This window comes from Equus caballus, chromosome 7, assembly GCF_041296265.1.
Source record: "Equus caballus isolate H_3958 breed thoroughbred chromosome 7, TB-T2T, whole genome shotgun sequence".
In the NCBI taxonomy this organism is placed as follows: domain Eukaryota; kingdom Metazoa; phylum Chordata; class Mammalia; order Perissodactyla; family Equidae; genus Equus; species Equus caballus.
This window is the reverse complement of record NC_091690.1, coordinates 43,189,419-43,214,271: the sequence shown is the minus strand read 5'-3', so window position 1 is coordinate 43,214,271 and position 24,853 is coordinate 43,189,419. Positions and strand designations below refer to the sequence as shown.

Genomic DNA, 24,853 nt, shown 5'->3' with positions numbered 1-24,853 from the left:
ACAGAGTGCACAGGGAGGCCCTCACGAGGCATCTGTTCTGGATTCACATGGGTTTACAGCCAGAGTGTGGGTTCTGTCACTTGTTCTTCTGCAGGAGCCCAGAGTCGGAGCTCTCCTTGCACCTCAAGCACCTAGTACGGGGTAACAACCTAAATGAAGACTCCACTTTCATTTCTTTGACGAGGCTAATTTTCTCTTCTACCCCATGGTGTTCATTTTTTAATTTAAAATTATATTTTAAGTGGCTTTCCATTAGTGAAAGGATGCCGAGAAAGATGTGCTACATTTGCCTATGGCTGTGGATCCCCTGGCCAGCCCACTGCAGCAGTTGGTTCTGGAGCTCCTTGCCTGCCTCCTGTCTGCCTGGGCAGTGGGCTCACACTCAGCGGCCTCTGCCTGGGTTCCAGCAGACTGGGAAGGCCTGACAGAGACTGAGCCGGCCTGGCAAGCTGACCACCCTGATGCTCTCCTGTCAGACATAAGCCCCTGATCACCAGTGATTAAAAACAGACAAGAGCTGAGGCTCCAGGAGGTTAAATAACAAGCCTCACGGTCACCACATTGCTGGTGAGCAGCAGAGCAGGACTGCAGCCCCTGGCCCATCTCATACCCACCCTTGTTCTGTGATGTCATTGTCCTCCAGCAACCCACTGGGGAACCCTACATCCAGACCCCCCTCAACTAAAGCAGAAATCCCTTGAAGACAGGAGGCCTGTCAGAAACTGACCAGGCAGAAATCTCAGAGGTCAACAGGATTAGCATGGCTAACTGAACAGCATCTACTCCTAGCTTCCTGACACTCCACTCAAATAAAAACAAGGCGTGAAAAAGTGGAAGGCCATAAGGAACAAGAACTAGAGAGGAGGCATAACAGTGAAGAGATTTCAAGAAAGCCTTAAGCGACTGAAAAAGGGCAGGGAACAGCCTGAGAGAAAGGAAGAAGTTATGACTGGCTGCCCACCTGCAACCCAAGGCCTCCCTCATGTCCGAGGCACCGTGCAGGGGGAACGCCTGTCCCCTGCCTCGTGCACCCCTCAAGCCACTTCCCCAGCGGTGCTGTCCCCTCAGGGGACCACACTCTCCAGGAAAGCTGAGCCCCAGCGGCTCCAGGCTTGGAGGGACGGGGCACAGCAGAGTGTGGCTGAGACGTGAAGCGGGGAAAGAGGGCAATCTGACCAAGGGGGCTCCTGCCCACCCCCAGCCTGCGCCCCAAACATCTGCAGCCATAGACCAAAGGAGCCGTCTCTGGACTCCAGCACTGACAGTCGGGCTTCCCTCACTGAAAGAGCCCAATAGGGCCCACCCACCCTGCAAAGGAGCACACCTGCCAACAGCCTCTCCTCCACCCGGGGTCCCCAAGGGGCCACAGAGTGCCTCTTCCTTAACTGCCCATGCAAGAGCCACCAACTGAGAAAGGCCCCTCAGGTGGAAGGATGAGCAGAACAGGCAAAAGTTAAAAAAAAATAGTAAAATATCCTCAGAGAGAGATAAGAACCATATTATCCATTAAAAAAGCATCCTATGAGAAAAGAAATTATTCAAGGAAAACATGATCCAAGAGGTAACAGAAGGATCGGAAGACAAAAGCTGAAGAAGTTGCTCAGAAAGTAGAACTCAAGGGCATAAAGAGAAAAAATCAAAAAGATAAGCGACTTAGAGAATCAGTATCAGAGTCCAATCCATGAGAAACAGGAATGACCAGAAGATCAGAGAGAAGAGGGAAAGCATATCAAAGAAATGCATGATGAGTGTCCCACCACTGATGACCCTGTTTCAGTTCAAGTGATCCAAAAAAGTGCCAAGAAAGGGACACCAAAGTACATCATTGTCAAATACCAGAATACCAAGGATAAAAGGAAAACTCTAAAATTTCCTAGAAACAGGAGAGAAAAGAAAACAGGGCATTTAAAAGGATCAGGCACCAGAATGGAACCGTACTTCGGCAGCAAGAGCAGATCCTAGGAAATAAGAGAGCAATGCTGTCAAAGTTCCAGGAAACAGATTCCACAGCAGACACGGGTCAGTCTGGGTAGCGCTATGCAGCAGGCTGCCGTGGGGTCAGAGACAATGCGGTCCCAGACAGCGACCAGACTCAACCTAGAACCCGACAGGTACAGGCGTCTGGAAAACACCCATGATAGGAGTTTGGAAGGTCTTTGGTAAAGGATTTGTTTACATTTACCAAAGGGAGAGAACGAAGAACTTACAAGAAATGACAAACAAATGAGGTAAGTACATTGAAAGAGAAAACTAAGCATCCTGAAAGTGAGTCAATCTGCAAACGTCGTCCAGAACGTCAGACGCAGCGTGGGGCCTGCATGAAGGTGGTGACCTGCGATGGCACGGCCACTGACTACACATGGCTAGCAGAAGGGCAGGAGGGGAAGCCGCGGGCCCAGGGTGGCGAGAGAGGACTAAACCCTCAATGCAACAAGACAGCAGTAAGTGGAATTTTAAATCAATAAGTATAGAGTTCTATATGCCCATTCTTAAGAACTACGAGAAAAACACCAGAAGAAAAAGTTAAAGGGTTCAAATGATCATTTCTGGCGAGAGGGAGGAGGAGGCAGGCCACACCGTATTTACAAGCATTTCCATTATTTTACTTTTAGATCCTGTAAATGCGTTCCTTCAATTACACTTTTAATTAACTGAGAGAAATCATTCCAGGCAGCCTGGGCAGCAGGCAGCTCTCAGAGGGGGCGCTGCAGTGGAGGGGGCATGGAGATCAGCAGGGGCCTTGGAGACTCCGACCCACCGCCACGCTTTCCTCCCCAACGTTGGTTGCTGGCGCTATAAAAGGGTCTTCCTTCCAGCAGGGCCACAGCCGCCCAGGCCCCACCCCGCACAGGTGCGCCCCCGGGGCAGCCGCAGGGACACAGTGCCACCGCGTGGACGCACGGAATCACTGCCGGTCCTCCTCGGGAGCTGGGATCTGGCTCCTTGAGGAACTCGCTCTGCCTGGGGACCAGAGCCGCTGCCGCCCACTCATCCAGCAGTCATTCTGAGTGGCAGCCGCACACCAGGCGCTGGCCTAGGGCTTCAGGGAGGAAAGCTGCTATCTTCCAGCCATTCGGGCTAGGGGAGGGAAAGCAGGAGGGACAATACAGAGCGGCGTGCCCACGTAGCAGAGGCACGGCGTGGGAGCCCAGGAAGGCAGCTGGCAGGAAGACCCTTCAGGACGGGTCATCCTTGCGGTGCGCACACCGTGTCCAGGCACGGGAGCACAGCCAAACCAGACAGACAGAAGCCAGGCCTGGCAGAGCCTACTGCTGCCTGAAACAGGTAAATAAAACAAAGAAACTCTGGAAGGTTGGAAGGCAAAAACAAAGCAAGGCAGAAGGGCTGGGTGAGCTCCGGAAGAAGCTGCAATTTTCAGAGGAAGCCTCACCTCTAGGCGACCTCGGAGGGGAGTTGGAGGGACAACTCCACAGCTCTCTGGAAGAAGGCTGGGGGCGTGGAGTACGTTCTAGCAACAACAAGGAGGCCAGGGGGGTGGAGCAGAGTGGGCCAGAGGAGAGCAGGAGGCAGCCAGCTAGGGCACAGAGGCCGCTGGGGAGGCCCTTGGCAGCCATTCTCAGAATGTGCACTTCACTCTGAGTAGGTCAGGTATGCCTGGAGTTCAGGCCAGCGCGAGATGATCTGAGTGATACTTTCAAGGCACACAGAGGAGTTCTTGGGGAGGGAATAGCGAACAAAAGGGAGGTCAGTTCCAATGCTGTTGCAATATTGCAAATGAAAAATGATGGTAATAGCTGAGGTGGTAAAACTTATTTGGATACCAGATAAACTTTGAAGATAAAGCTAAAGGTAAAAAGGATTTGCTGATGGCCATGTGTCAGGCATACAGAGAGAGAGGAGTTGAGTCTAGAGTGACTACAAGGGTTAGGGCCTGCAGAATTAGTGGGCAATGAGGTTACAATTTACTGAGAAAAGAAGACTGAAAGTGGGGCAGGTTCTGGGAGGGAATGAGACAAGTTCAGTTCCCACTGGTTCCACTGAGACTGGTGGCCTTCCCAGGGCCGTGCTCAGGAGGAGAGGCACATGGAAGGCAGGAGTTCAGGAAGGGTCCCTGATGGAGATGCATGCCTCAGACTCATCAGCACAGAGATGGCATTTAAAGCCATCTGGATGACACCACGAGGGCAGTAAGCGTACCGAGAGAAGAGCAGCACTCATTCCAAGGAGTGAGCCACAAGGACTGTGAGCATCAGAGCTCAGGGAGAGAGAAGCGACCAGCAGGAGACACCGAGAAGGAACTGCCCATGAGGGCAAGAAAAAGCCAGGAAATTGTGTCCCTTACACCAGGTGAGGAAATTTTCAAGAAAAAGAGATTGATAGCTGCTGAAAACTAAAATCTAATCAGAGGCGACGAGGACTAACAATTTGATACTGTGGGGTCACTAGCAACCGGGAACAGTGCACCGCCAGTGGGATGGCGAGGGTGGTGGCGCAGCACTGTGCTTTGACAGAGACGGAGACGGAGGAACAGGGGCCATGAGCATGGACAGGGGAGACGTGCTGAAAGGGGAGCAGAGAAAGAGAACAGCCTCTGCACAGGAAAATGAATCAGCAGATCTTTTTTAGAAGGGAGAACTAGCAACAAGTTTTTACCCAGATAGGAACGGTCCAATAGAAAGAAGGTTGGACAGTGAGGGGCAGTAGGGGCTCGCTGCCCTGCAGCAGCTGAGAGAAGAAGGGGCTTAGTGCAGTGTGGAGCGGCCGGGCAGATCAGGAGCGGGGCAAGTGCGTCTACACTAACGGGAAGAGAGGCAGAGTAAGGGGCACGGATGCTGGTGCATGGAGCACTGCCATGGTTATTGACTGTGCACTCTCTGCCCAGCCAACTGTCCTTCACTGTGGGGGCCACACTGACGCTGGCAAGTGGTCAGTCATCTCTACAATTCTGGCAGGATTTGGGAAAGCCATCCTCACAGTATGCTCCATGCTTCATCTGCTCAGCCCTCTTTGTAACATTCAGAGACCTTCTCAGGGGCCCAACTTGCCGTTCCCCACGTCTTGCAGTCTGCGGAGCACTGTTAGTATCCAGAGCGCTCGACAGAAATGGGAGACCAGCTACAGAGTTGGCTGTGGCAAGTCCGTCTCTGTCACGGACTGTCCAGCCCTCTGAGGCCCAGAGCTTTGGGGCCAGTGCCATGCAAACAGACGAGCAGGCCTCAGAGAAACTCCACTCGTGGCTCAGGCTGTCTGGAGGAGTGTATACAGCCAGGCCAGGGAACTACCCCCTGGCCCTGCGTGGCCCCATGAAGGCACCTCCATCAACAGCTCCACTGCTCAGGCCGTCCTTGTTGTCCGAAGTCAAGAGCAGTTCCTCAATACCTCGGTCCTCCAAAGCCTGTGGGGATAAAAGAGTTCAAAGTCTGCCACTCCTCACAGCTTCTGCTGGCCCCACACTGGGACTGCAGCAGCCAGAAGAGAAAGGGGAGAGATTCAAAATAAAGCATTTCTTTCTCTGCAGAGAATGGAGAGAAAACCACCTTGTCTGTGCCCGCCATGTTCGACAAAGCTCCAATCAGCCTGAATTACAGCGGCAGGGGCAAGGCCGTCAGGCTCTGGCAGCCCTTAGCTACTGCCAATCTGGCAAGATGCTGGGTCTGGCTAGTGTGCTGCTCCTAGAGGGGTCTGCTCAGAGGCCAGCTCAGAAGGCCAGGGGCCATGCTGTCACCGAGCCACTGACAGGAGGGCTCCGGGAGTGGGTCAGGCCTCCAGGGCAGCTCCCCCTTCACCCGCACCAGAAACAAGCAGCCCCTCCCTTCCCCACACCAGGCTAGGCTCTGGTCAACAGCCACACCACAGTCACATGCCCATGGTGCCGGCGCAGGCCCAGTAGAACAGGAAGTGCCCCGTGAAGGCAGAGAATCTGACGATGAAGACATGCAAGGAACACGCTGTGTGGGGGTAATGCGCCTCACCATTCAGGACAACGGCGCATAGCTATGGGCAGGACTGCCGTGCCACTGCGCACAGACCACCCTATTCAGTCTTCACAGGCAGCATCCTAAGTGTACACATGAAGAGCCTCAGAGAGGCTTGCAGAAGTGCTGTGGGAATCAGAGCTGATGGCAGATGGACCTGAGCCCAGTCTGTCACCATTCAAAGGCTCTGCTCTGGGGCTGTGGGCTCTTTTGGATCAAAAGCCCCAGCAAGGGGTACTTTCCTATCATTTTCCCTACGTATATTATGACAAGACTGCTTATTTCAACTAGATTCTTTTGGAAATAGGGGAGGCAGAGAGGTGATCCAGTGGGGGAACAAAGCTCCCGTCTGCCCCTGGATGCTGGTGAGGAAAGAACAGGGTCCAATTCTCAGGGACACCAGAAGCTGTAGTTTAATCTGTCAGGCAAGGTGAGGTCCACCACCTCACAGCTCTCCAACCAGTCACTCACTGGCATCTAACAAACACTGCTTAGGTTCCTGCCCTATGTGGAAAGCCTCACGTGGGCTGGGAGGGTGCAAACAGGGACAATGGCCAACTTTTACAGCTGTACTAGTCTCACTGGACTTTGCACAGGCGTTCATTTACTGACTGCACACTGTAAGGGATGAGCACCAGTGACCAGCCAAGGGCCTGGTGCCTGTTATCCCTCCACATTCCCACAGTCAACTCAGAGAAAGGCATTCTTGTCTCCATCATGCACATGATGAAACTAAGGCTCAGAAAGATGAGGTGACTGGCCCAGTGTCGTCCTATGCTGACGGTGTCCACATGTCCACAACAGCCCAGGAACAGCTGCATGGCAGCTCAGGGGGATGCTCCCAAGAGCTTCAGTGTGACAGACGCTGGGCACTGGGGCTTCTCAGTGTCCACATGTGTCACACACAGATACCTTTCCCAGATGCCAGGGAGGTGTGACTGAGCAGGACCGGTCACAGAAGGGGCTACACTCTCCTCTCCTCCCATCAGGGGAGCGCTCCTCCTCTGCAGCTCAGTAATTCAGTCAGCACTTGCTGGAGAAGCTCCAGCACTCAAGAGACAGACTGAGAGGCCGAGGTGGAGCCGGAGAAGCTGCCCTGCCCCATGCCCTGGCTGAGACCTTTCGAGCTGATTCAGAGACAAAGAGGAAGCTGCAGGGGTGACGTAGCCCAGGCTGTGGCTGGACTCGACTGTCAGGACTGAACTCTCCCCTTTCAGCTTCAGGAATGCCACACTTCCTAGAGAGAGCCCTGCTCCCTGCGCAGGGGCGTTCTGCACCGCAGGAGAAGGGGGACGAGCAGATAAGAACCTAGAGGCTGAAGCGCTTGAGCCTCGGTCTACCCCTCTGTAGAGACTGAAGTAACTTCCAGATGGAAAATGAATCTGCCTGTGACAGCAGATGGGATGCTGCCTAGGACATCGAGGGCCAAAGCTGAAGCGGCTTTAATTAAATAAATTCACTGAGGCCACTTAACATTTCCTCAGCTCACACCATGGCCAACTCTTCTAAGTACTCCAAAACCAATGCCAATGATTCTGTCATGGTCTCATTTATTGACTTATTATATGTCTAGAACAGCACTGAGCCTATTATGGGACCTCACATAGACACACAATTCAGAGAGGCAAATATTCTCTTTAGTCCCACTCCAGAGAAGAGAAAATGGAGCTTTAGAAAAATTAAGGCATTTGTTCAAAGTCTCAGCTACTAAGAAACCAGATCTGAGTATTAGCCTGTTCAAGCCCTGCCCATCCCTCATTTGCCAAATATTAAATCAGTGGTTCTCAACCTCACCCACACATTGGAATCAGATGTCAAAGTATCACCCCAGAGATTCTTATTTAACTGGTATGGTATATGATCTTGGCATAGGGATTTTTAAAAATTCCCCAGATGAAGCCAACGTGCAGCCAAAGCTGGGAACCGCTACTTTAGATGCTGGAATGAGAGCAGCCTCTCCAGGAAGACTTCTCTAATCACCACTCAATTCAGTCAATTCCTCTATCCTCAGCCCCTGCAACACCACATGTGTACTGCAATCCCCAAATAAACTCCATCAACATAGGGTAAATAAGTGACAGCCCTGTTGAAATGAAAGTATGGAAAAAGGATTCACTAATTAATAAATGGTGCTGGGAGACATGGTATTAATATGAGAAAAGTATTAGACCCCCATGTCACACCATAGCCCATAATACATTCCAGAGGAAGCAATACGAAGAAATGAACTGAATTGATTCTTACTTTCTTGATGTAAGGCATGTAGGTGGGGTCTTTGTTATAGGAACCATATTCATTCTCCACCTGCACAGCAATGATGGGTCCTCCATGCTTGTACTGGGGAAAAGAGATAAGCAATCAGAAGCTGAGTTTGTAGTGGGAACTATATTATCTAATTTCAACACACTTATCACCAGTGTTTTACACCACCATGTTTTACTAGCAAAACATTCCATTTAAAAGCAAAAGTCTCAAAAGGTTTGGTATATAATTGAGAATGACATCAGTATGACGTGCAGTAGGAAGCTCCAGGCCCTGTTCCCCTACAGAAACATCAAATAAACCACCTAATGACTAAAGTAACTTTACAGGAGGTCTGGAAAACAGTCAAACATTTGAGCAAACAAGTGAATACCCAATCAAGAAAAAGACACATTCAAAATGGTAGCAGATTTCATGGTGTTTTCACTCTCCTGTCACGCTCTGCCCACCGGCATAGCATGGCATAGTCAGAAAGAAGCACCCCAATTACCAGTTCCCTCCCTCAGGACAGAAAGAGCAAAACAGAACTTGTTTGAAATGTTCTGGGCTACCTTTGGGCTGCCCAGTGAACTAGTTTGTGTCTCATTTGAATTAGAGCTCAGACAGGAAATGTTGGCATAGTTTGGACCTCAGCCTGGAAGCTGCATGTGAAAACTTCCGAGGGATTACAGACCCATGGGTGCCTCAGGGCAAGGGACTACAGGCAGAGGAATATAATAGAACATCTAAGGCCACAAGAAAAAGGTGGAATGAGACTCTTTGGGAAATTAAAACATGTAAAAGCAGTCGAGGGAAATTGGGAGGAAAAAAAAAAAAAGCACACACACAGACCAGACAGGACACATACCCAAAAATATCTGAGAAGATCTTAAGCCTTCACTTTGGGCCGATCTCAAGGCTCAGAGCCTGCTACACAGTGAAGGTGCTCCCTGCCAGCCCACAAAGACTGGGGGCGGTGACCACTATGTCAAATGCCCCATTTTCAACAAGAGCACAAGGCGTGTAAGACATAGAGAAGTAGGGCCCATTTACAGCAACAAAATCTGTCGCCAGACACAGCCTATAAAGAAATGCACTCAGTAGACTTACTAGACGAAGATTTTAAAACAACTGTCACAAATATGCTCAAAGAGCTAAAGAAAAACACGGACAAAGCCTCAAGAAAAGGATACATGAGCAAAATCAGCATAGCAATAGAGACAGAAACCACAAAACAGAACTAAACAGAAATTCTGGAGCTAAAAACGACAGCATCTAAATAGAAAATTTCACCATAGCAGTTCAACCACGGATTCAAACAAGCAGAAGAAAGAATGGGTGAACTTGGACAGAGTCATTTTAAATTATTGAATCTAAGGAGAAAAAAGAATAAAGAAAAGTGAACAGAGTCTGAGGGACTTATGCAACATCACTAAGTAGACAAACTCATTATGGGAACCCCAAAGGAGAAGAAAGAAAAAAGCAGAGAGATTATTTGAAGAAATCATGGCAGAAAACCTCTCAAATTTGAGGAAACACAGATATACAAGTCCAAGAAGCTTCAATGAACTCCAAGTAGCTTTAACCCAGAGACCCACACCACAACACACTATAACCAAACTGTCAAAAGACAAAGACGAAGAGATTCTTGAAAGGAACCAAAGGAAAACGTGACTTGCAAAGACCCCCAGTAAAGACTATCAGTGGATGTCTTCCCAGAAACCTTGCAGAACTGAGGCAGTGAGATGACACAAACTGCTGAAGGAGAAAAACTAACAATTGAGAATTCCAAATCCAGCAAAACTGTCCTTTAAAAACAAGGAAGAAATTAAGACATTCTCACACAAATAAAAGCAGAAGGTGTTCCTTACCACTAAACTTGCCCTACAAGAAATGTTAGATGGAGTCCCTCGCATTGACATGAAAGGCATATGAAAGTTCTCTGGTAAAGTAAATATGTAAAAACCAGTGTTATTACAATATTAGTTCATAACTCTGCCTCCTATTTTTTAGAGGATTTAAAAGACAAATGCATAAAATAATTATAAATCTATATTCATAGGTACACAATATTTAAAGATGTAATTTGTGACATCAATAACATAAAGGGGGAAAGGAGCTATAAAGGAGTAGAGATTTTATATGCGATCGAAGTTAAGCTAGTATCAATATAAGATAGAATGTCATAGGGGCTGGCCCTGTGGCTGAGTGGTTGAGTTTGCGCGCTCCGCTGCAGGCGGCCCAGTGTTTCATTGGTTCGGGTCCTGGGCGCGGACATGGCACTGCTCATCGAGCCACGCTGGGGCAGCGTCCCACATGCCACGACTAGAAGGACCCACAACGAAGAATATGCAGCTGTGTACTGGGGGGCTTTGGGGAGAAAAAGGAGAAAGGTAAAATCTTTAAAAAAAAAAAAAAAAGATAGAATGTCATAACTTTTGGACAGTATATGTAATCCCCCTGGTAACCACAACAAAAACATCTATAGACTATACACAAAAGGAGATGAAAAGGGAACAGAGCTTGTCACTATGAAAATCAACTAAATACAAAGGAAGGCAGTAACGGAGGAGATGAGGGAGAAAAATATGGCAAGACATACGGAAAACAAATAACAAAATGGCAAAAGCAAATGCTTCCCTATCAGTAATTACTTCAAATGTAAATGTGTTAAACTCTCCAACCACAAGCAGATTTGCAGAATGGACAAATAAACAGTATCCAACCATATGCTGTCCACAAGACACTCACTCTAGAGCTAAGGACACACATGAGTTGAAAGTGAAAGGCTGGAAAAAGCTATTCTGTGCAACAGTAACCAAAGGGGAGCAGGGATGACTGCACTAAGAGCAAACAAAACAGCCTGTAAGTCAAAACTGATAGAAGAGACAAAGGGCATTACATTTTATATACACATAAATACATAATATATATTATACATAAGGATAAAAGGGTCAATTTAGAAGATATAACAATTATAAACATATATGCATCGAACACCAAAGTACCAAAATATATGAAGAAAATATTCAAAGAACTGAAGAGAAAAAAGACATCTCTATAGTAATAGCGGGAGACTTCAATATCCCATTTTCAATAATAGATAAAACAACCAGACAGATGATCCATCAGGAAACACAGGACTTGCACAACGTTGCAGGCCAATGTGACCTAGCAAATACATATAGAACACTCCATCCAACAACAGCACGATGCACACTTTTCTCCAGTGCACACAGAATAGTCTCCAGGATAGACCATATGTTAGGCCACAAAACAAGTTTTAATAAATGTTTTAAAAGATTGAAGTCAAAGTATCTTTTCCAATCACAATATAAGGAAACTAAAAACCAGCAGCAGAAAGAAAACTGAAAAATTCACAAATATGTGGAAATCAAACAACACACTCTTAAAAAACCAGTGACTCAAAGAAGCAATCACAGGGAAATTAGAAAATATATTGAGACAAATGAAAATGAAAACACAACAAAACAAACTTACAGGATACAGTGAAAGCAGTGCTAAGAGGGAAATTTATAATTGTAAACACATTAAAGAAGAAAGGTCTCAAGTCAACAAGCTAACTTTTCATCTTAAGAAACTAGAAAAAGAGAAACAGACTAAACCCAAACATAGCAGAAGAAATAAAGTAATAAAGATTAGAGCAGAATAAAAACAGAGACTAGAAAAACAATAGAGAAAAATCAGAAAAACCAAGAGTTGGTTCTTTGAAAAGATCAACAAAGTTGATAAACCTTTAGTTAGATTAACAAAGAAGAGAAAATATTCAAATAACTAAAAATCAAAAACAAAACAGGAGGTGTTGCTACCAATTTCATAGGAATAAAAAGAATTATAAGAGAGGAATATGAAAAATTGTATGCCAACAAATTGAATAACCTAGATGAAATAAACAAATTCTAGAAACACACAACATGCCAAGACTGAATCATGAAGAAACAAAAAATCCAAATAGATCTGTAACTAGTAAGGAGATTGACACCAATCCTTCTCTAACTCTTGCAAGAAAAATCAAAAAAGAGGGAACACTTCCAAACTCATTCCATGAAGTATTACCAAAGCTAGAAAAAGACTCTACATAGAAGAAAACCACAGACCAACATCCCTGATGAACACTGACGCAAAAATCTTCAACAAAACACTAGCAAACTGAATTCAACAATATTAAAAAGATTATACACCATGAACAAGTGGGATTTATTCCTGAATGCAAGGACAACTCAATGAAAATCAATGTGATACACCACATCAACAAAATAAAGGAAAAATAGCACAGGATCATCACAACTGACACATAAAAAGATTTGACAAAATTCAACTTGCTTTCATACTAAAAACACTCAACAAACTAGGAATAGAAGAAAACTATCTCAAGATAATAAAAGCTATATATGAAAAGTCCACACACAGCCAATCTCACACTCAATGGTGAAAGATTGAAAGCCTTTCCTCTACGATTAAGAAAAAGACAAGGATTCCTGCTTTCGCCACTTCTATTCAACATAGTATTGAAAGTTTTAGCCAGAGGAGTTAGGCAAAAAAATAAAGGCATTCAAATTGGAAAGGAAGAAGTAAAATTATCTGTGTTTGCAGATCTTATACGTAGAAAATCATAAAGATTCCACAAAAAAACTAATAGCACTAATAAACAAATTCAGCAAATTTGCAGGAAACAAAATCAGTGCACAAAAAATTTAATTCTGTTTCTATACACTACCAATGAACAATTCTATTTACAATAGCATCAAAAAGCTTAAAATATTTAGGGATAAATTTAATCAATGACATAAAATACTTCTACATTGAAAACTACAAAACACTGCTGAGAGAAATTAAAGAAGACACCAGTAAATGGAAAGGCATCCTGTGTTCATAGATTGAAAGATTTAATAGTGCTAAGATGTCAGTGCTACCCAAAGTGATCCACAGAGTCAATGCAATCCCTATCAAAATTTCAACGATGTTTCTGCAGAAATACAAAAATCCGAGGGCCAGCCCAGTGGCGCAGCGGTAAAGTTCGTACGTTCTGCTTTGGTGGCCCGGGGTTCGTCGGTTCAGATCCCAGGTGCGGACCTAGCACCACTTGTCAAGCCATGCTTTGGTAGGCATCCCACATACAAAGTAGAGAAAGATGGACATGGATGTGAGCTCAGGGCCAGTCTTCCTCAGCAAAAAGAGGAGGATTGGCGGCAGATGTTAGCTAAGGGCTAATCTTCCTAAAAACAGAAAAAAAAGAAAGAAAAATCCTACCTAAAATCCATATAGAATCTCAAGGGACCTCGAATAGCCAAAACAATGTTGGGAACATTGTTGGAGGTCTCACACTTCCTGATTTCAAAACTTACTACAAAGCTTCGGTAACCAAACAGTGGAGTAGTGACGTGAAGACAGACATATAGACCAACAGAACAGAATAGAGGCCAAAGAATAAACTCTCACAACTATGGTCAAATGATTGGCAATGAGGGTGCCAAGACTATTCAATGGGAAAAGAACAGCTGTCTTCAACTAATGGTGGTGAGAAAACTGGATATCCACATACAAAAGAACGAAGGTGGACTGTTACTTTACACCATATACAAAAATTAACTCAAAACAGATCATAAACCTAAACATAAGAGGTAACACTAGAACACCCTTAGAAGAAAACATAGGAGAGAAGCTTCATGACACTGGATTTGGCAATGATTTCTTGGACATGGAACAAAAAGCAAAGGCAACAAAAGAAAAAACAGATATGTTGGACTTTAAAAACTTCTATGCGTGAAAGGACACAATCAACAAGAGTGAAAAGGCAACCCTTGGAATTGGGAGAAAATATCTGCAAATCATGTATCTGATAAGAGACTGACATCCAGAATGTGTAAAGAACTCCTACAACTCAACATCAACAAAACACAAACAACCCGATTAAAAAATGAGCAAAGAACTTAAAGATATTTCTCCAAAGAAGATACAGAGATGGCCAGTAAAGACATGAAAAAATACTCCACATCGCTAATCATTAGGGAATTCAAACCAAAACCACAATGAGATATCTAACCTCACAACCATTAGGATGACTTTTACCAAATAAACAGAAAACAAGTGTGGGCCACGATGCTGAGAAACTGGAACTTTGTGCACGGCCCATGGGAATATAGAATGCTGCAGCTGTGGAAAATGTATGGCAGTTCCTCAAAAAATTAAATACAGACTAACCATATAATCCAGCAATACCACTTCTGAGAATATATCCAAAAAAGTGAAAACAGGGACTCAAACAGATATTTGTACACCCATGTTCACAGCAGCATTATTCACAATAGCCAAAAGCAACCTAACTGTCCATTGATGAATGGATGCATAACCAAAATGTGGTACATGCAGACAATGGAATATTATTCAGCCTTAAAAAGGAAATTCTGACAGATGCTATAAAACGGATGAATCTTGAGGCTATTATGCTAAGGGAAAGAAGCCAGTCACAAAGGGACAAAAAAACTGTTTGATTCCATTTATATGAGGTCCTGGAGTGGTCAGATCGAGAGAGAGAAAGTAGAATGGTGGCCACCAGGGGCCATAGAGACAGGAGGGAGAGGTAGTGTTTAATGGGGACAGAGTTTCAATTTGGGAAAAAGAAAAAATTCCTGAGACGGATGGTGGTGATGTTTGCACAACAACCCGAATGTACTTAATGCCACTGAACTGTACATTTAAAAATGGTTAAAAATGGTAAATTTTATGTATATTCTATCACAATAAAAAATAAAATGATGTTATACCCAGAAAAAAAAAATTGTTTTCATAGGTTTGGTATGCCATTTCCATGTTTAAGGAAACCCCTGACCCATATTCCTGGCACGGACATGGCATGGGCTTCCCTACCACCCCACCCCGACCTCCACCACCCAACCCACCACAGCCCACTGAAGCATCTGGGCAACCCCAACTTCCCTGCAAAAATCTAGGCCCATAATTTCCTAGCTTCTTGCTTCTTTCGTAATTAGGGCTGCCAGATTGAGTAAATAAAAACACAAGACATCCAGTTATACTTGAATTTACAATAAATAATTTTATATATACACGAATATTTTTTAATGTAAGTATGTCCCATGCAATACCTGGGACTTATTTATACTAAAAAAACTATTCCATGTTTATCTGAAATTCAAATTTAACTGAGTGTCCTGTGTTTTATTTGCCTGCCCCACAAATGATCAAAGAGTTCCTCGCATCTATGCATGCTGTGAATATTCCAAACCATTGACTGAGAGCAATTTGTACTGATGTATACTAATTTCTCAGTGTCGCTGTTCTTGTTTTTACACAAGCAATTGGGTTAATTATTCCCATTTCTGCCTTTTTATTGCTTCCAATTATTACATGCAATGTTAAGATACTTTCTCACAAAAATTTATTTTAATACATATGTTTTGAATAATAAATGTGTACCATGCAGGACCTTTTTGGCAGAAGGATGTACCTTAAAAAGCCATCAATTGTAATTTTATAGTTGTAAGAAGTCCTGCTGTCTTACAGGCAAGGGCCACCCATAGCCACTCCTTTCTGCATAGAGCTGAGCCCTGTGCTACCGCGACTCGGACACGAGGGTGTTTTCAGTCGTCAGAGCATCCAGAGGTGCAGCTGTGGCACTGTGCAGGGCAACGTACACACTGCCCCACCGAGGCCAACACTGAGGCAGGCAGCTCTGAAAAGACGACCATTGCAAGCCCCTCCAATGACGGATCTCAGGCAGCAGGGAAGAATGTGGTCCCGTGTTGAAAGGAACTGTGAGCCCCTTGATCTGAGAGCTGACCTGGCCTCTTTACTCCCAGCAGGAAGACAGGTGAAGGTCAAAGAGGCTGCTTGCTTTTACCTGGAGTGGCACCACCCTGGGCATCAGGTGATCAAAATAAAGGTCCACTGCATTCGTGAAGCCCTTGTACGTTGTTCTCAGCCTCATGCCAGAGTCTTGGAGTAACCAGCTTGAATGAAAAGGGGCGGGGGGTTAGTTTCACTGTCTGTGGGTTTGCCCTGGGCAGGGGATGGTGGAGTGAAAGGCAGCAGCTTCAGGGTGCTTGGGAATGTGTCTGGAGGCCCCTCCCACCCCACTACCTCTGCTCAGCCAGGAAGGCAGAAGTTACTCCAGCTGACTCAGGAGCAAAGCCCCCAGCCCAGGCCCTGCACTCAGCACCGCTTCCTACCTCAGGACACCAGCACGGGCAGGGGCTTTACCTCCAGCCTCACAGCTCTAGGTCTGGCTGCCAGTCAAGCGGGAGAAAAGCTTTTCACTGGACGCCAGGCCCAGTCTTCCAGCATTTACTCTGCGATCTCATTACAAAGGGTCACGTGAAGACAAAGGGATTAGGAATCACTGGGACTGGAGAAGGACACAGATGCAACCTTCCAGTGTCACCCAGAAAAACAAGCCTGAGACAGACGCCGAGAGGCTAATCTGGCTTCCCCTGGGCTCCAGCTGCTCTCCAAACTGACAGCCGGCCGCGCATTTGCATCCGCGCATCAGTGATTCAGAGCTCAGCTGAGCAAGATTAACTCTTCCTGCAACCTGTCTGTGGTGACCACATTCCCCAGATGAACATGGAGCATTAGTTCCAGAGCTGGAGTCAAGGTATTTCTCCTTCTCACTTGAAATTCTGAGAAAACACTTATATTTTCTTACAAAAGGCTCCCATGCTTCTCCTGCCCTGCTTTGGAAGTCCTGAACAGGGTCAGAAAATTATCATTTTATGTTAGGTAAAAGTGGACAAGGAGAGAGCAGTTTCCTCTAGACCCCACCTTCCATCTCACATGGAACAGGCCTGGTGTGTCCTCCCCACTGAGATCCTGCCTGATTCCCAGTGCTCCCAGGTTGGCCTCCCCGGGGTGTGCCGAATGATGCGACCAGGACCTGGACAGACGGAACAGCACAGGGAGGTCTGAGTGCTGCAGCTCCCACCACTTCTGAGCTGAGACTGAGATCCTGTCCTCCGCTGCGCCTGCTGCAGCTGGGCCTGAGGACAGTGCTGCACACAGATTTAATCCCCAGGTGTGGGGGAGGCCACTCTGGCTGTATGCAGGCTTGGGGAAGGCACACTTGCCAAGCTGAACAGCAGAGCGGCAGAGAAGTGATCCCCAGTGGTGGAGGAGACGGAGACGGGCCTACCTGTGCCCCCTAGGGAAGGGCTGGGTCACCCTGGAAACAGAACAAACAAGGCTGAGGCTGGGGCTGCGCTGTGGCGAGAGGCCGCTCCCACAGGAGAAGGCACGACAAACAAGACCAGCCTTCCTCCCTCCTGGGGCGGCCGGGGTCGGGGGAGAGGGGGTCTAACCACCTGGAACACTGTGAGGATGGGGAAGATTATGCCTATTAATAAGAAAATCTTGTTGCTGGAAATTAATGGCAATAATGATGAGGCTGAGGAAGGAATGTGGTACCAGGTGATCCTGGTCTGGATTTCCACTCTAACCACAGAGCACTCTATTGACCTCAGCAGAGACTACACATCCTAAGATAATTCACAGGACCTGAGGCTTGAAGATAAAAGGTAAAACAGTAATTTGTTACTCCTATACTTTATCAAGATACTTGGACTTAGAAAACGATGCTTCGTAACATCCCTAAAAGCAGACAGGGTGAGCATGATTGTGGCCATTTTGCAGTCAGGGACAGTGAGGTCCAGAGCAGGTACACAGCCTGACTGAGGCCCCAGCTCCACAGCAGAGCCCTGATGAGGCGAACTGCCTAAGGGTGGCCAGCCCTGCTCCCGCGGCTCGCCAGACAAAAGCCACACGGAATTGGACAAAGGCAATGATTGTCACAACACTTAGAATGACCTCCTTTCAGGGGGCCGGCCCAGTGGCACAGCGGTTAAGTGTGCACGTTCCACTTTGGCGGCCCAGGGGTTCGCCGGTTCGGATCCCGGGTGCGGACATGGCACTGCTTGGCACACCCAGCTGTGGTAGGCGTCCCACATATAAAGCAGAGGAAGATGGGCACGGATGTTAGCTCAGGGCCAGTCTTCCTCAGCAAAAAGAGGAGGTTTGGCAGCAGTTAGCTCAGGGCTAATCTTCCTCAAAAAAAAAAAAATGACCTCCTTTGGATGCCATTTATTCTAAAAAGGAACTTCACTGGGGAATGGAAAAATATACTTTAAAAGCAAAATTAAACCTACGTTTGTGATTAGTGTTTTGCATAAGCACAGGGACCAATGCAAGCTGCACCTGGAGCCTCTCACAGCCCCGCTCACCTGGGCAAGCCCCCGAGGTCAATCTCGCTGCAGATGTAGGGGCCTGGACGCAGAATCACCCACAGCCCGATCTCCGCAGCAGTCAGGACAAAGGCCCTAGGGAGGTCAACGTCAGCAGCTCTCACGGCCTCAGACGCAGGCGGAGGAGGAGCCCAGCACACATCACAGCCCACCGTGGCGCAGCTGCCCACCTCTCCCTCGCTTGCCTTCCTCTCCAAGCAGGGAGACAGGTGAGGGAAGGAGAGGCTGCAGCCCCAGCCCCAGCAGAGCAGGATTCCCATGCAGCTCCCAGCCCAGGACATCTGCACAGCCCCAGTGGGGACATGAGGAGGAGGGCATCACACAGGGTGCAGGGGAGGCCACCAGGGAACCTGACCCCAACGGCCTTGCTACCCTAAGGGGGCAACCACTGTCCCAGTCAGCGGGGCTGGGCCACACTGCAGAGTGGTGCTGACACCCGGGATTAGGCACCTCTGGGAGGCAGTGAGAGGTCTGGCTCGGAAGAAGCAGGCCGAGACCCCTGGGGGTAACAGGCTCACAGCTGCAGAGCGTCTAAGTGCTGGCTGCAGAGCCTTTCCCACTGTCCTGAGAACGAGGCCCCAGAGCCCAGTCTCTCTGGCTCTCAAGCAGAGCCAGATGCCCCCATGGCTCCTAACCAACCCAAGGAGCCACCTCTCCGCCTCCCACCCCATGCCAGGTCACAGAAGCAGCAACAGCACGTACTCCAGGTCCAGGTTCCCAGAGAAGTCAAATCTTCCTCTTTCTGGCTCATGGAGGTTCCATGGAACATAGCTGTAATAGAACAGACAGTTACAAGCCGAGCTTTTCATCTCTTCCACTTCAACTCCCGGATTACCTTCTTTATTCCTAAAACCCCTTATGATTGTTGAAGATGTATTTCTTAAGAACATTATCTTAATGACAGCAGGACCAGAACTAAGAACTAATCGAAGAGATCTAGGAGCCTTTGAGAATCCAGAGCAGGTCCCTGGGGGACTAATACCTCATCTCCTCAGGAGAAGGGAGAGAAGGCCAAGAAGACTTGGGTGCAGTGTGGGATCTGACCTCAGGTCAGCGTGAGTGTGTGCTCCCCTCCCCCTTCCTCCTCCTCATCTCTCCGTCTCTCTCTTCATTGGAGAAAAAGAAGTAGCTTCATAGAAAAACAGTTAAAAGTACAGTAAGAGAAAAATCTTAATCATCATTCCTATTTTTTACTGAAGCATCCAGAATTTCAAGCTTGTAACAGACTAGAGGTTGTAACTCTAAACAGAAGATGAGAAATGAAGTAAGTTCTTTAAGGGACCCGACTCAAGAGGCAGAAGGCAGGAGTGACATACGATAGCAGTAATGACAGCTGCTCCTCTCCTAGACTCGCCCCCACCCCGGCTTCTCGTGGGCCCCCTCCAACTGCAGAGTTACAGAGGCAAAGGGAACGGGGCTTGCTTGCCTCCAGTTCAGACTCAAGAGTTCTGTGTTTAAGGAAAGATAGATTACCCTGCTGTTAGAAGGCAAGGTTTATCCTACAATATTCCTACAAGCTTCAGGAGTCCTCTAACATGTAAATGTACCCCAGGATCAGAACCTACACATGCAAATAAATGGATCCTTTAAGTAATCTTTCTAGAGAATACACACTTGTTTCAACCATGCTGTTGTAGCTCAGAACACTCCTGTAACTCTTTTTAGAAACTGTCTTCAAAGCCAGTTCATAAACCAGCCAAGAAAATCCATGTCCTTGATATGTACTCATACAATATCGCCTGAAATTTGAATAACCCAGCCAGATAACCCATTTTATTTCACAGACTTGGATCCAAATATCTGTCGGAAATTCTGAAAAATAAACCCACAAAACAATCAAGATTTTTCACAAATGAGCCTATGTTTTAACTGATTTTCACATCAACATTCTACTGAGTGCCCCCACGAGCCGATCACTGTGGTGGGGGCTGGGATGAAAGCTGCAGCACCCTGAAGATGATTCCAGAAAGGAATGCTGGAGACTGCTGACAGCCTCTCAAGGGGCTATTTTGAAGAAGACTACACTCATCTGCTGTATAAATTGGGGGGTGAGTGCTTGTTAAAAGATTCCATGTGATAATTTAATCTCCCCTCTACCCTCCTCGCCTCCTTCACTACATTCTTCTGCGCAGCACCTCTCTTTCTGTTCCTCCAGACTTTTCAGCCACGTCCTGTCTTCCCAGCCCTGCCCATGAGAGTGCGGGAGGCAGCAGGAGGGAGGGAGGCTGTCTGGCCGTCACCCAGCAGAGGGCTCGGGCTGCTTGCCTCTCCTATAGTTTTCCTCACAGAGCCTGGCTCAAAGACTCTCTTCAGAGGCTGCTCAGGTTTAGGATCTGCCAGGGCTCACCATCCGGACATGGTGGAGACCCCAGGCTGGGCTCCCAGAAGCAGCCCGGACACAGAGGCAAGGAGCCCTACCTGGGGACGGGGGTGGGGGCAGCACTCACGTGGTGAGGGTGTTCAAGCCACAGGCCTTCATCTTCAGCAAGCGGTCCCTCCAGTACTCCTTGGGGACGCGGAAGTAGTGCACAGAGCCCCCGAAGATCCAGAAGGTGGAGTCCTCCAGCATAAAGTTTTGGTCTTTCGCCTGCAGCCCTAACTGGCGGCGTCTCAGCCAAGGACGGGTCAGGTTAGACCAGTCCAACCTGCAACAAGACAAGGCAGTCGGGAGCCCCGGAGCTCGCCTTCGGCAGTGAGCAGGGCACAGAGGGGCGCCGGGCCTCCTCTCCTCCTCGGCAGGCCCTCAGCATTTCTTTCTAAGGAGGGCCTGCTTCCAGGACACTCAGAAAAGGCTCCCCACCCTCCAACTCAGGCAACCTCGAAGGAGTCTTTCTTCAGCATCACTCACTCATCAAGGGGAAGAGCAAGCTGAGCTGCAGTCAGGAACAAGACAAACAACACTCAACACAGAGACCGGGTGCTAACAGGAGACAGGACGAGGTGGGCGCACAGCACGTGGGAATGATGCTCTCAGTGGGCTGAGAAGCTGCCTGCTAGCGCTGGGGACCCGGGGGGTGGAGTTGGGGGCGGGTGCAACACATAGGTGCCTATGACAGATGGCCAGATTTTACAGGCCATTTGACTAAACATCCAAACAGCAACTACTTCAAATAGTACCTCTGAGCCACCTCACGGTCACAGCTGCCCGGCTCGAGGTGTAGATACCTGGAAAGAGGTATCTGGGTTAGAAACAGCATCTATTCATTGACCAAACCTCCAGGTCTTAATTATTATCCGAAGATCAAGTGTCAGCCAAGAGATAAACCAGCACAACAGAGAGCCCTAGTGGAAAGGGCTGTTGGAAAGTTTTCGTCCCAAAAAGCACCTCTTAGCACCTCTTGGGCTAGCCAAGGTGAGCCCCCTCAAATTGATCCCCGTGACTCAGTGCTCCTAAAATTCCCCCTTTCTCTTTTCCTCCCAGTCTCCTGAAGGCCATGAAAAAAAAGCTAGTAAGAGAAGCTACAGAATGGGAAAACTTCCAGCCAGGAAATTTAGGAAAATTGGAGACAGAAAAACAACATCAGGAGTAGTAAGGGGTAAAAGCAAATTTTAATTGATGCTGTGAAAGATGGCATCAGTGGAGCCATATTAAAACAGAGCAGCCATTTCAGAAGAATTGCCTTGCATGTCATTTTCTTTATCTTCCAAACTAGACCTGACTGGCAACATTCCAAGAAGTCAGTAAGGACAAGAATATCCTGTTTGTAAGGACTGATGAAATTGGACTTTGCTGATGACCAATCTCAACCAATCAATGAAGTACAAGTCTAGCCTTACTTCACCTAGCACCAATGAACTCTTCTTTAATAAAATTCACCTCAACCTCCCATTTTCCATAAAAACCATAAACCCTCTCCTGTGATCAACACTATTTGGGTTTCTACCTGAATCTGTGCTCCCCGAATTGCAATTCTTTGATCCCAAATAAATGCTTTGCCTCTTTAACTGGTTTCTGTCTTTGTAGTTGATGATGTCTTTTCCATACCCACTTTTCATTACAGTTCCCAACATTTTAGGCAGGCCTCTTCTGCATAAAAAAGCTCTTCCCATTCATTTTGTAACACCGGCTAAAATAACATGCCGATTGAAGACTGTTGTCTCAGAAAAAACACACATGTTGGAACCAGAATTGGGCTGAGAGCAGCAGTCTTGATTCTGGATTCACCAGTTCTCTGCACCCTTCAAAGGGGTTGCTCCTTCACAAAGCTTTGGCCAACCATGTGGACAAACAGTGGGTGGCATGGGGGCACATGGCACATGCATGTCACACACCCCACAGCTGATTCTCCCAATATGCTCATGGGATGTCTCATCCATCTTGCTCTATCTCCGTCTCTGCTACCAGCACCGTCCTCCCACTGGGTCCTTGCCCTATGTGCTAGCCAGCTTCTCCCCTACCTACAATGCCAAGTGCTTCAGCTCTGAACATAAACTTGCATACCCTACACTGGAAAGCAGCCAGTGCCCTGCTATTAAGGGGACCACCATTTCTAACAGCATTTAGTGCAGATCCACCACAACTTGCTCACGCTCCTCAGGAAGTTCGCTCTCATCCTACCAAAGTTCCTCCAAACCACACATTTTATGGTCCCCATAGGAGTTCTGATACATATAGTCTTTTCCACCTCACTCCACACTCGGATAATTACAATTCAGTGGCATGTGTGTTGCTATAAGGCATGCACAAAGACATGGCCAGGGCCGGCCTCCCAGGCGTGTGACCCATGCAGCTGCACAGGGCCCCACACTCAGAAGGCCCCTTTCAACAAGTAGTAAGCAAGATACAGAGATCTAATGCACAGAAGAATGAAGAGAGACAACAATATTGTACTGTATTTATATGATGTTGTAAAGATTGTACAACAGCAATCATATTACAATATGTAAATCTATCAAAGTAACACACTGTACGCCTTTAAATAACTAATTAATTAAAAAGAAGGCCCCGCACACAGTTTCAGACACTCTGCTGTCTCTATCCTGAAAATATTGGTAATTTTTTAACAAGGGCCCCACAAATTAGGTAGCCAGGCCACGTGATGACGCAGGACAGTAGCTGAAATATACCGGTAACTGTTGAATGAAGGAATTACCTGAACCATTGGGTGGGGTCAGAGAAGACTTCACACAGAAGGCGACACTCTCACTGGGCCTTGAAGGCAGGGGTGTAAGTAAGGAGAGGAAACGGGGCAGAAGCATCCAAAAGTGAAGACAGATCTACTCAGGGAATGGCAAGCCGACCAGCAAGGAGGCAGGAGGCGGTGTACTCTGCGGCCCTCCTCAGCAGCGGGGCCGGGCCACTCACCGCCGATGGCTTGCCACTCGCCCGCGGTGAGCAGGCCAGAAACTGAGCTACTTTCACAGCAGTGAGAGCAGTTCCATGTCTGCTGAAGCGACTCATAAAAGGCTCAGGTGGGTATTCTGTATCTTTTCTCTTCATTTCCTTTTTCTACTAATTTGTTTTTACTGCATTTTATAAAGGAAAACATTGGAAATTTTTTTTAAAAGAAGAAAAGGAAAATGATTCTTCACCACAGCCAGATCGTGAAGTTCTGCTCTAGACCAGAACCGGTGGTCTGGCCTCCGGCAGCTGTGCTCATAGAGATGGCAGGACAAACACAGTGACCAGTTCAACGTACCAGGCTTAGCACCAAATGGATGCGAGAGATGTGGGAGAGACAGAACACTGTGGAATCATTTCATCAGCAGCCTTCCTGAAACCTAACCGAAGCCAGCTACGCAGAAGAAGCTGCAGTAGTTCTCCAAGCTGGCAGCATATCTGAATCTCCAGGGAAACTTTTAAAACTAACGAATGCTCAGCCCCTACCCCCACCCCTGACCACATGACTATTTCTGGAGCTGGAGCACAGGTATTGGTAGTTTTTAAAAGCTCCTCCAAAGATCCTCACAGTCAAGGTTGAGGGTCACTGGCCTAGGAAGAGATTTATAGGAGGACTGGGACAAGTTTGGGAGCCAGAGACAGAAAAGCAGGAGCCAAGAGGGCAGAAGGTACAAATTAACCACAGGAAGCTTGTCTCAGCAACTCATGGGCAAAGAAAATTATTTCTACTTATTCCTTCCTACTTCTCGCAGCCCCAGGACCCAAAACTCACGCTGCAGCAGCAGGACTACAGTTCTGCTTCATCAGAGTCGAAATGATCATTTGCAGATAACCTAGAACCTAGGCACTTTTTTCTTTCTCTAAAGAGAAAAGTTCCATGTTCTAAGTGACTTATAAATGATAATTCAGAACACAATTCTTCCAAAGGACCACGTATATGCGGCAGTGAAAACAAAAACAGTATCAGCAAGGGGAAGGTCTGGACACACATCCTGCCCCCGGCCTTAGGAGCACTGTCACCTAGGGCTGGTGACACTAGCTCTGTGGCATGAGTTTCTTCCTCT

The 24,853-nt window shown here is 47.2% G+C and overlaps 1 protein-coding gene and 1 long non-coding RNA gene across 11 annotated transcripts in view; one reads left to right on the top strand and one right to left on the bottom strand.

Moving 5' to 3' along the window:
* GLB1L2 (galactosidase beta 1 like 2) overlaps positions 1 to 24,853 on the bottom strand; it is a 46,667-nt gene that overhangs the window by 12,158 nt on the left and 9,656 nt on the right. For 4 of the 10 annotated variants that reach the window (XM_023645179.2, XM_070273959.1, XM_023645180.2 and 1 more), the window contains exons 2-8: positions 21,566 to 21,613; positions 20,896 to 21,093; positions 19,151 to 19,219; positions 18,428 to 18,523; positions 16,057 to 16,165; positions 8,181 to 8,273; positions 5,275 to 5,356 (exon numbers count right to left, since the gene is read on the bottom strand). In XM_023645179.2, coding sequence (XP_023500947.1) covers positions 5,275 to 5,356; positions 8,181 to 8,273; positions 16,057 to 16,165; positions 18,428 to 18,523; positions 19,151 to 19,219; positions 20,896 to 21,093; positions 21,566 to 21,613 — 695 coding nt within the window. Of the gene's footprint in view, positions 1 to 5,274; positions 5,357 to 8,180; positions 8,274 to 16,056; positions 16,166 to 18,427; positions 18,524 to 19,150; positions 19,220 to 20,895; positions 21,094 to 21,296; positions 21,614 to 24,087; positions 24,227 to 24,853 lie in introns of those variants that run through there. The other 6 variants (XM_023645182.2, XM_070273960.1, XM_070273958.1 and 3 more) reach the window with 4 other exon arrangements.
* On the top strand, positions 21,042 to 22,393 carry LOC138925129 (uncharacterized). Its single transcript, XR_011440918.1, has 2 exons — positions 21,042 to 21,388; positions 22,102 to 22,393. It is a non-coding gene; the product is annotated as an uncharacterized lncRNA (long non-coding RNA).